An 11,334-nucleotide genomic window follows, 5' to 3' on the forward strand; every position below is an offset into this window, starting at 1 on the left:
TGGGCCAAGAAGGCACAACACAACTTATTGCAAGCCTTTCAAGTCCATCAATAAGAATATAGTGGAAAAGTATCCTTTTCTTTTCTTTTGTTGGTGCAAAAGAAAAGGTAGCTTATGTACAATCGATTAGTCATTAATCATAAGATGAAAAGTTTGGTCTAATTAGTCTTTTCATTTTATTTAATTTGGACTTGTTTAGGGCCTAAACATGCACTTTAATGGTCAAAATTCATTAATGTCAAATGTCAATAAAGGTCAAAACTGACCACCTTCTTTATGTAATCCAACCAAATATTATTTTTTGGTCTAATTAGTAATTGTTAGTCTTTAATATCACCTTTAGACTTTGCAAATTAAAGCAAAAGTATTGTTAAATTATTGGTACTGAAACCTAACTTATTATAACTAGCATTTTGGCCCGTTCAACGAACGGACGGGTTGTAGCTCATTTTATTTTTCTTGAAATGTGTTGCTTATTTGTCTTGTATGTGTCTGTGATTTTTTGTTATAATTTGCTTAATTTTCTTACTTATAATTTGCAAGTTAGAAATACATAAAGATTTTAACATTAAATAATTTGTTATTTTAACTTTTACATTAAAAGGGGTATAGAGAGGAGTACAATTTTATTTTATTTATTTTTTTTTTTTAATTGTGAAAATGGAACATTTATTTTCTTACTCAAAATTGCAAGTTAGAAATGCACAAAGACTTTAGCATTTAATAACATTTTAGTTTATCTTTAACTTTAAAAGGGAGTACAAAGAGGAAATATTAATAGATGTGTTATGACATGTGTCATATAGGTAATTGTGGTTTGTCTTTTTAAATACTAAGTATAGATATAGATATAGATATAGATTTATTGTATACTTATATATATGGGTTACTTAAATTAGTCCTATCCTCTTATAAAAATTTTATTTGGAGTTATTGAGCTTAACTTACCTATATGGATTCATCAAACCTTGAACTTAATTTTTATGAAATTCGATTTTCTTAAGTATAAGCGAAAATAAGGTATTGAGTGTTAACCTAATTAACCAATGAGTTTACAATTCTTTTTTTTTTTTTTGACAAAATGAGTTTACAATTCTAATTGTACAAGATACTAGTTTGTGGAAGAAAATTCCCCTCAAATAAAAAAAAATAAATAAATTAAATTTTAAAAAAAAAATTATGGAAGAAAATTACTATAGATATGGACCGGTGATATTGTACAAGAAAGTTTTTCTACTAATTATTATTCCCTATTATAATTTCATATCAATTAGGCCGAAAATACTTTTAACACCAAATCTTGTCAGCATTTGCATTTTACACTAATATTCACCTTAATTTAATTAATCAAGGGATCAAGCAACTAACCCCAATGATTAACTCCTTTCACAAGCAGGACCACTATCCACCATTAAAAGTCCATCTTAATTTTTAGTACACCAATTTATTTCAACTAGGTTAAAACCTATATATACTATAGTAACACATAAAGACCCATTATTTTGTTAAAGAAAGTAGGAAGATATTAGGGTACCCTACAAATATACTGGCATCACCATAACTACCCTTAATTTACTAGCTAAAATAACATGACATAGCTGTACCATTGCATATGATTTAAGGGCTATTGGCCTAAATTTGAAGGGCCAAATCAACCGTTGCAGATGCCAAAGCACAGTTACCCATCTAAGCATTTTTACCACTTTTATAAAAGAACAACAGAGGATTTACAGTGGCAAAGTGTAGTCTACTGCCCTACTTTTTTTGGGGTTGTTACATCTTTCTTCAACTATCATATCCCCCAGATTAAGGGTATGTAGTTATTTTTTACCATTGGGGTAAATTTTACATTAATTTTATCTGTGTCACCTGAGATTTGCCAGTAGATAAATATAAGTCAGCAAATCACATCACATATTAAAAATAAATAATGCATAAATTTGGAAAATGTAGATTGCTTCTGAATTTTTTTGATAAAAAACTCTCATTGGTCAAACAAATTTACAATGTACAGCAGCAACTTATAATTAATACTTACTACAGTAATTAATACTACTACTCTACCCCTATTTATCACTTCCCTCTCTTTTTTCTTTAAAAACTTTTGAACTTTGTTTCTTGGAAATATTTTCCTCCTCACTCAATGCAAACAAAATGACACTAAAATTCCATTTCTTTTTTGTAGACATGGAGTATATATGAACCACTGACCCTCCTAAACTACACTGCCATGGTCGGAAGCATCTTCGTAATAGTACGGTGTCAATTTACCGTCTTTCTTCCCTGCTTTCGACATGGTCTCACCGCTCACTTCTTGCAACATTTTCACCACTCTTCTCATTGATGGACGGTTGATGGGAAGAGGACTAGTACAAAGTAACCCTATGTTAAGTAGCTTGCACACATCTTCCTTGAAGCAAGAATCAAGCTTTTGATCAATTACATGGTCCACACCCTTCTGGTCCACAGTGGTGCACACCCACTTGACCAAGTCTTTCTCGCCATACTCCGGGTCCACGGGTTTCTTTCCGGTCACTAATTCCAGAATTACCACCCCAAAACTATAGGTGTCACTCTTCTCGTTTACTCGAAGTGTGTATGCATACTCTGTAAAACAAAACACGCCCACACAAAATTAAACATCATCCTGTAACATTAACTCGATCGATGTATTGTAGAAATTGCCAACAAGTTTAGATCGAAAAGAATGATTACTCCGTATAAGATTATCCTTAACCCAAGAAAAAACCCGAATTTAGCCAATTAACTAACAAAAATCGATACTCAAATTCGCCGAACAGGACAGTAATGAACACTCAATCACACATGGGGATACGAAATAAGGCGTATAATAATAGTACTACTCATAAATTGAACAACATGGGTATTCCTTACAACTAAAGCATAGTACATGTAATTAATGGTATGTTTATTGTTGATAGCAACATGCATTTGGAATTGTCAAAGTAGGCAACTCAATTACTCAATTGGATCTTCAACACAATAAAATCAGACAGTACCATTAGTTAGTGAACAGAATTCATTATTATTCCTACTACTAGTTTGATATGACTTCCAACAACTAAAATTCTGAATCTATTCCGGTAGTTCCAAAGAAATTATACTACATACCCAACTAATAATAATTGCATAAAACTATTTATTCCATATCCTTTTTCACTTTCTATAATTATCCACATCATTTATGTTAATGACAGAACATGCTACTATATTAAGTACCAAATATGTAACAAAAATTATTATGAGAAGCAAAGAATTTCAATAAATTATGACTAGTTGATTAATTAAACAATTTAATAGAAGTATAGGACTCACCGGGAGCAATGTAGCCACAGGAACCGGCGATGACCGACATCGATTTCGTTCCTTTTCCGATAGCATCCACCACTTTCGCAACCCCGAAATCGGCCACCTTAGCACCAAACTCGCCGTCTAACAAGATGTTATTTGATTTCACATCCCTATGAACAATAGCCGGGACACAATCATGGTGCAAGTAAGAAAGGCCTTCAGCAGCATCGAGGGCGATTTTGTACCTAGTAGGCCAATCTAATAACCCTGATTTCGGACCATGTAACAAATCACCCAAACTACCATTTGGCATGTACTCATAAACAAGCAATTTACAATCCTTAGTCTTGCAACAACACCATAACCTCACTATATTCTTATGCCTAATCTTCCCTAGTGTCTCAACCTCGGCCTCGAATCCATTGTCCTGAACAACCCCACCATTCTCTATATCGCCCCCTTCGGCGAATTTCGATATCGCCCACAGCTTCTTCACCGCAACCGCCTCCCCATTGCTAAGCACAGCCTTGTAAACCTTACCCGAAGCGCCCGATCCAATCACATTATCCTCATCTAAGCAATCCAAAATCTCGTACTCACTAAATCCCAATTTGTGAAACGACATCAACGTCCATTTCGACTTATCGATTGTGCTCTTTACTTGCTTGAAATTTCTGTACTTGTAATAAAACCAAACTACACCCACTAAGAAAACAATTGCAGCAAGAACAAATATTGTCCTTAATACCCAAAGATACCTTTCTCTCTTAACTTCCACCTTACTATCACAAAGGCCTGATATATCGCCGCATAAACCCGGGTTTCCGAGGAACGAATTCTTGTACATTTCCTTGGCGTAAAACGGCGGTAGTTCACCGGAAAGATGGTTGTTCGACAAATTGAACTCATTCAACTTTAGATTCTGCAATTCACCAGGGACCGAACCCGAAAGCCGGTTATTCGACAAATCAAGGTAATTCAGCGATGTTAGTGTACCGATTTCCTCCGGAATTGAACCGGACAAATCATTGTTTCCTAAATCAAAATCATTTAGCTTCTTCAAGGACTTAATTCCAGGTGAGATTTCACCGGATAATTGATTATTATTCAAATGTAACCGCTCTAATTGTGGCAACTTCAGCATTGAATCTGGTAATGACCCGGAAAATCGATTATTATCCGCCATGAAACTTACTAAATTGGTTAACAACCCGATTTCTTCTGGAATTTTCCCTGAAAAACTGTTGTTAGAAATCAAGATTAAAGACAAATTTGAAGCAGAAGCAATAGATTTCGGTATCTCCCCAGTAAACTCGTTGAACTCGAGTTCAAGTAGTGAGGTTCGAGGAAGCCCCCAGAAACCAGAAGGTACATTCCCGGAGAATCGATTTCCGCTCAATCGTATCCGTGTTAATGACTTACACTCAGACAAACTCGCCGGAATTTCACCGGAAAACGAGTTCCCGATCACCAGAAGCTCAGCTAATTCACGATTTGCGCACAAATTCGGAGGTAGTTCGCCAGTGAAGTTGTTAAACGAAACATCGATCAGATTCAACGGTGAGTTCTCACCGAGTTTCCGAGGCAACTCACCGGTGAATCGGTTGTTGTAGATCTTGAACTCGTACAAATTCGGCGAGTCCGCTATACTCTCAGGAACCACCCCATGAAATTGGTTCTGGTACAAGTTGAGAGAAGAGAGTGGGAGCTGAGCTAACTCGTCGGGAATCGTCCCGGTAAGATTGTTCATCGCGGCGTCAAATCGTAACAGAGATTTCATGTTCTTCCACCCGAGAGGCAACTCGCCGGTGAACTTGTTCTCGTAGAGCTCAATCTGAATAGCACTGGTCATTTCAGTGAGCGAACTCGGGAGTTTTCCGGTCAAATGATTCTGCGAAACGTCAAAATTCAGCACATTCTTTAGAGTACCGAGCGAGTCAGGCAACTCGCCGAAAAGGTTAGTTTGAGTTGCCCAGAAATACTTGAGATTCGTGAGTTTTCCGAGTTCAGGACCGAGTCGACTCGGTAGAAACGGGTTGAAACTCAGATTAAGTGTGTTTAAAGTAGAAACGTTGCTAAAAAACATGGGAAACTTTCCATTAAAAAAGTTATCCACCAACGAAACAACCTCGAGTTTCTGGAAGCTTCCAAAAGTCGCCGGAACTTCTCCGGTAAAGTTGTTGTAGCTCAAGTCCAAGTACTCGAGCGTTGGAATAGTGGACAGAGAATCCGGCAACTTCCCGGTGAACCCATTTTGAGAAAGGTCCAGATGCCGGAGACTCTGACACGTGGAAATATCCGGCGGCAGAGACGAGTTTAGATAATTATCGTAGAAAGAAAGGTATTCCAGATTACGGAGTCGGCAAACGATGACCGGGAAAGGGCCGACAAGGTTAGCACTGGTGATTTCAATGGAGGTGACAGAACCGGAAACCGAGTCACAGGTGATTCCGGTCCAATTACAGGGGGTGCGATGAGAGTCATTCCAACCGGAAAAAAAGCCGTTTGGATCGTCGAGAGATTGTTTAACGTGTTGTAAGTAGAGACCTTCTTGGTTGATGGAGAGAGTTGGTGGTGGGAGAGAGAAGAGGAGGAAGAAGACGAAGAAGGTTAGCATGTTTGGTTATGGAGGAGAGAGAGTGTGAGTGAGCATGGAATGGGAGGAGAGAGAATGAGAATGGGAATGAGAAAGAGGTGGGAACGAGAGTGGGTGGTTTTTTTTTTTGGTGAATTTTGAACGTGGTGTATATAAGGGAGTTAGTAAAAATAAAGTGAGGTGCGTTTTTTTTTTTTTCCATTTTTTGTGGGAGGGTGAATCATGTTTGTATGTTTTATGTGTATGTGTCTCGTGATAATATTGTTGGTGTGGTGTTACCAAATGACTTTGACCATAGTTTTATGAGTAAGGACATGTTTTGATTGACTGAACTCAGCTGAACTGAACTGAACTGAACTTATTAGTTAGTGATTTTTAACTACGGATTAGTGATCTTTGATTATTTATTGATTATTTATTACTATACATATGTGTATTTACAAATGTACATATTATTATTATTATTATTATTATTATTATTATTAATTATTGATTATTATTATTATTATTTATTGATTATTATTAGTATTATTATTATTATTGTTATTATTATTATTATTATTATTATTATTAATTATTGATTATTATTATTATTATTTATTGATTATTATTAGTATTATTATTATTATTATTATTGTTATTATTATTTATTGATGATTATTATTATTATTTATTGATTATTATTATTAGTATTATTATTTCAATTATTATTATTGTTATTATTATTATTATTATTTATTGATGATTATTATTATTATTTATTATTTATTGATTATTATTATTATTATTATTATTATTATTATTATTATTATTATTATTGTTGTTGTTGTTGTTGTTTGTTGTTGTTGTTGTTGTTGTTGTTGTTGTTGTTGTTGTTGTTGTTGTTGTTGTTGTAATAAGAGCTTAAAAGAATGAAATTTGGCTTTATATCATTAGCAATATCATTAGACGTAAATTAAGAGCTGAACTGAACTGAACTGAACTGAACTGAATTTCAACGGAAGAGAACAGACCCTAAATGAGTACTATTTGTAGATTAAGTTTTCGGTAATAGGTGTAAATATAGTCTTGTCTACGTTAAGATTTATAGAATTTCAAAAAAATTAGGTCTTACAAAAAAAAATGTTCAATTAGATAATTTGACATGAGTCTATTAGATAACTTTTATTAGGGAGAGAGGGTACTTCACTTATGACTTGTTCTGATTTATTGGACTGAGCTGAACTAAACTGAATTAAATTGATTGGAGTTTAATTAAGCTGACCTGAATTGATTAGAGCTGAACTGAACTAAACAGAACTGAAATTAAGTTAAAGAGAACACGTTGGAAAGAAAATCAAACACCTCTCACAAGGGTGAAAGAAGGGTCTCTACTCTCTGTCCACTAAACCAATTTTAATACTCGGCCGATTAAATAACATAATTCATGTACATCGTATATTAAGTACGTATGTTTATTGCACATACATACCATACCATGTGCGTAGTTTTTACAAAATGGGTAATGTACTAATGTGCATTAAGTGATTTCAAATTTTACAAGTTATTGAGAAAAAGAAAACAACTTGAGTTTTTTTTTTTTTTTTTTTTACGGATTATTAAATTTGATACTGAGTATTTTAAATTAGGTGTATTCGGATACTGGGATACAAGGAATATATAAGTATATAACGGCTTGTCACTAGGTACAATAGAATTTAAAGTAAAAAATAAATAAATAAAATAAACTTAGGGAGTTATGGGTAAATAGTACAGATTATGAAGTGCGAAGTAATATTAAATGAAAAAAAATAGGTGGGTTAATTTTGGAGAGTGTATGTTTTGTTTGATGAGACGATTCACGAGGTGTCGTTGATGATATCAAAGGGTTGATGTTTGATGTTTGTTTTATGTTCCCAATTCTTGGAAGCTCTCGTAATTAACTCCTTCTTTTTGGAAACATGGTTACTTTTTTCTTTTTACAAGGGTAATAAATTTGATACGGAGAAGCATCTCTACTTTGCCTAGTTTTTACTCACTTGAGTAATATTTTCTTTTGTACTCCCCAAGTTTTATGGTCAATCTCGGTTTTTACCTTTCACATCATACCACTTATCTTATTGTACAATTTACTCCGTATTTTATTATTGTTATATTAGGAAGATATTCAACTTCTTTGATTAGACTTGTATAGTTGTTGTATATGTAATGTACTACACTTGACACTACTAGTCTACTACTCCAATACAACGTACATTCAACTTAAGATAATTTGTATCATATGAACTCTCCTCACAAAGAGAAATTCCTAATGTAATTACTACTGGTAGTATGTTATTTATGTAACAGCATAAACATCAATAAGCTAATTTTTTGAATGGCTAAAAAAAAATCTTTATTGATCCTCAAATGGCTAAGGGTTTGTCACATTTATTTATTTCAGTTCATTTCATTTCAATTCAGCTCCTAATTTCACTCTCTCATAAAATTTTCATTTTAGTTCAGCTCCCAATTTCCCTCTCTCGTAAAATATTCATTTTAGTTGAGTTGAGTTCAATTTAATTCAATTCAGTTTAGCTCCAATCAGTTCAGTTCATTTCAGTTCACCTCAATTTAGTAAATGTGAACAGGCCCGAAAACAATTCTTTTTAAAAAAAAAATGATAGATCTCTATTTCTGAAGAAGAAACCAATCCTTGGTCCCTATGTTATATGTTTTTTTTAAACAAAAAACCAAAAATAGGAAACAAAAAAAAGTGTTAACTTTTCTATTGCCAGTTTTCAAAATTAACACAGGTTTAATATAGTTGACTATTTTTTTATTCATTATATGACAGATTACCACAATGATGTCATACAAACCCTAATACTTCCTCATTATTTTTTTAGAGTTGTATCAATTTGACTTTAACACTAATCATGTGTTTTACTTTTTTTTTTACTTTGACAATTTATACTTAAGTAAAAACATAGTCATGTGTGATCTTGTTAGATTTGTCTCGATTTATACAATTTTAATATAAAATGTTTATAATTTTAACATACTGCTAAATAAAGATATAAGCAATTGAAAAAATGCATTGCAAAAAAGAGAAATGTTGCAACTATTAAAGAGAGAGAGAGAGAGAGAGAGAGAGAGAGAAAGTACTAATTAAATATATTAATAGGATCTTTTCAAAAAAAAAAAAAAAAAGTATAGTATATTAATGGGATTGAAAATATATGGTGGGATATATGTAAATAGGAGAAACAAAATGGAAAAGGATCCACATTGATATTGAAAAAAAAAATAAAGAGGATGAGAAAAAGGATTGAGATTATAAGTAATAATATGGAGGAATGAGAGTATGATGTGTCAAATAAAGGTTTAAAAAAAAAAGAGTAAATGATAATGGTTATATGTAGGGGTGTTCATAAATCGGTCCGGACCTAAAAAATGGACCGGAATAGACTGGACCTACCCAGGATTGGACCAGACCGAATTAATCGATCCGGTCTTCGGGTCTATAAATTATTTTCCCTAGTTTGGATCAAAACCCTATAAAAAGTGGTCTTGGACCAGGCCGATTTTTTGCTTAAAATTATGCGTGAAACCTTAAATAATGGTTAAGATTATCCTTAAGTTTAGAAAATTTTAATTTTATGAGGTTTTTTGTATTAAACATAAAAAAAAAACGTTAAAATATAGTTTTTTCTTTACTTTTTCGACTTCTCCATAAAATTATTAAAAATTTATATTTAAAAAAAAAAATCTAAAATCGGTCCAATGCGGTCCGCTTTCAGGGTTTGGATTGATTCTTTTGGTCTGGTCCGGTTCAGTCCCAACTCAATCGATCCATTTTTCAGTTCTTAAAATACTAATTTTCGGTCCTGAGCCGGTCTTGGACCAATTATCAGCCCTATATATATGTATTCTCTACATTGTTCAAGTTCTAATTAGAGCTGTAGTTTTATTTTTTACTATCTCAACAAAATATTTATTAAACGGATAGTTAAAACCGAAAATATGTTTTATACTCTATCAAATCACTTCTTATTTGTAAAAAAGTCAAATATAACCAAACCAAAGTAATAAAAAATCTCATATATTGGAGTTGTTCACAAACATTAATAAATCAAACACAAAAACAAATTCATCACGATTAAAGGCAGCTTGAACTTCTTTTAAAAACAAATTATGAGTAAAAGCTTTTATATAATTAAAGTTGGTTAGCAAATTCAGTGACAAGAGCAAGGAAACGTAGATGAATAAGCATGATTGTAAGGCTAGTGGGGTCATAAAAGAGAGAAAGCGTTGAAGAAGTAGAGACAGACGACAATAGTACGTACAAAGCAGATGCCTGTAAAAAAAAAACTTGTGATGAATCTACAAAATAAGCGTGATCTGATTGCTTGTGTAAAGAAGATGACTGACTAGTGAAAATAGTAGAAGTTACTGCATAAACATTTGAATCTAATGGTCTCCAATGCACACTTCATGCCGCATTATGTATAGATTAGACTCTATTCTACTATACTTCACAGCTACCTCCTGTTTTGTTATGATGCATATTGCATGCATTTCATGCCCTCTTTTATGTTCCGTCATAGTAGTATTCCATTTGTTTGTAAATTGGACATTCAATAATAGACTTAGGCTCTGCTCTCATCAGATTGAGTTCAGTTCAGTTCAACTCTAATAAGTTCAGTTTAGTTAAGTTCAGATCTATTAAGTTCAGTTCAGTTCAGTAAATAAGAATAGATCCTTAGGCCCTTTCTTTAGAACTGTTCTGCTCTGTTGAAATCTATTATGCGTGCTTTGCATTGTTTTGCTAAGCCCTGCTGTGTTCTAATCTACTAAAATATGCTATGCTCTACCTAGAAGCTCAAAAGAACAGGGTCTCACTCGCTCTCAGTTTTAGTTGGTGTGGTCCCTAGAATTATTTAGTATTTTAATTGTCGTTGAAACATTAATTAATAAATCTACATACCTAGTCAATATAACTCTAAATAAAGTGAAAAATGTAAATCGATCAAACTTTGAGCATCGAGATGGATGGATTATTTGTGGCGTTTCGGACTTGTGGGGTGATTTAAGTACTACCTCTGTTACATATTATTTGCAACGATTAAACATTTTTTTCTCTACTTTATATCAAATCGTTGTAAATAATATGTAACGGATGTAGTATTTATTTTATAAGAACCATAAGGGCCATAACAATAACAAGGTGCGTATCATTTTGCCTAGCTAGTTTGGCTTTTTTGTGAGAAAGCATGTAAATGCGTTTTGATTGTGTCATGTCTCTCCTTTTTCATGATTTTTTTTTTGGTCTACTCTATACATACATAAAACACAAGAAAAGTAAATGTTTTTTTTTATACTGTTATGAGTAACATATTTATCTTTTTTATTTACATAATTACACTACTCATGGTTCTTTTATGTATGATTTCTCATGAGTAACA

The 11,334-nt window shown here is 33.0% G+C and overlaps 1 protein-coding gene across 1 annotated transcript; it reads right to left on the minus strand.

Moving 5' to 3' along the window:
• Positions 1-1,931: 1,931 nt before the first annotated feature.
• LOC145636242 (receptor-like protein kinase HSL1) lies at positions 1,932-6,049 on the minus strand. The gene is made up of 2 exons (XM_081687745.1): positions 3,337-6,049; positions 1,932-2,607 (listed from the first exon to the last, which is right to left on the minus strand). Exons 1-2 carry the CDS (start codon positions 5,927-5,929, stop codon positions 2,216-2,218), a joined length of 2,985 nt encoding a protein of 994 aa, XP_081543871.1. The 5' UTR covers positions 5,930-6,049; the 3' UTR covers positions 1,932-2,215.
• Between the last annotated feature and the right edge of the window lie 5,285 nt (positions 6,050-11,334).

Source organism: Chenopodium album, chromosome 6, assembly GCF_948465745.1.
Source record: "Chenopodium album chromosome 6, dcCheAlbu1.1, whole genome shotgun sequence".
Taxonomy (NCBI): Eukaryota; Viridiplantae; Streptophyta; class Magnoliopsida; order Caryophyllales; family Amaranthaceae; genus Chenopodium; species Chenopodium album.

Coding starts and splice junctions, on each gene's coding strand:
- LOC145636242 (XM_081687745.1), bottom strand. CDS start 5,929: ATGCTAACCTTCTTCGTCTTCTTCCTCCTCTTCTCTCTCCCACCACCA. Junction 2,608..3,336: donor CTGTGGCTACATTGCTCCCG/GTGAGTCCTATA, acceptor TTTGTTTTACAG/AGTATGCATACACACTTCGA.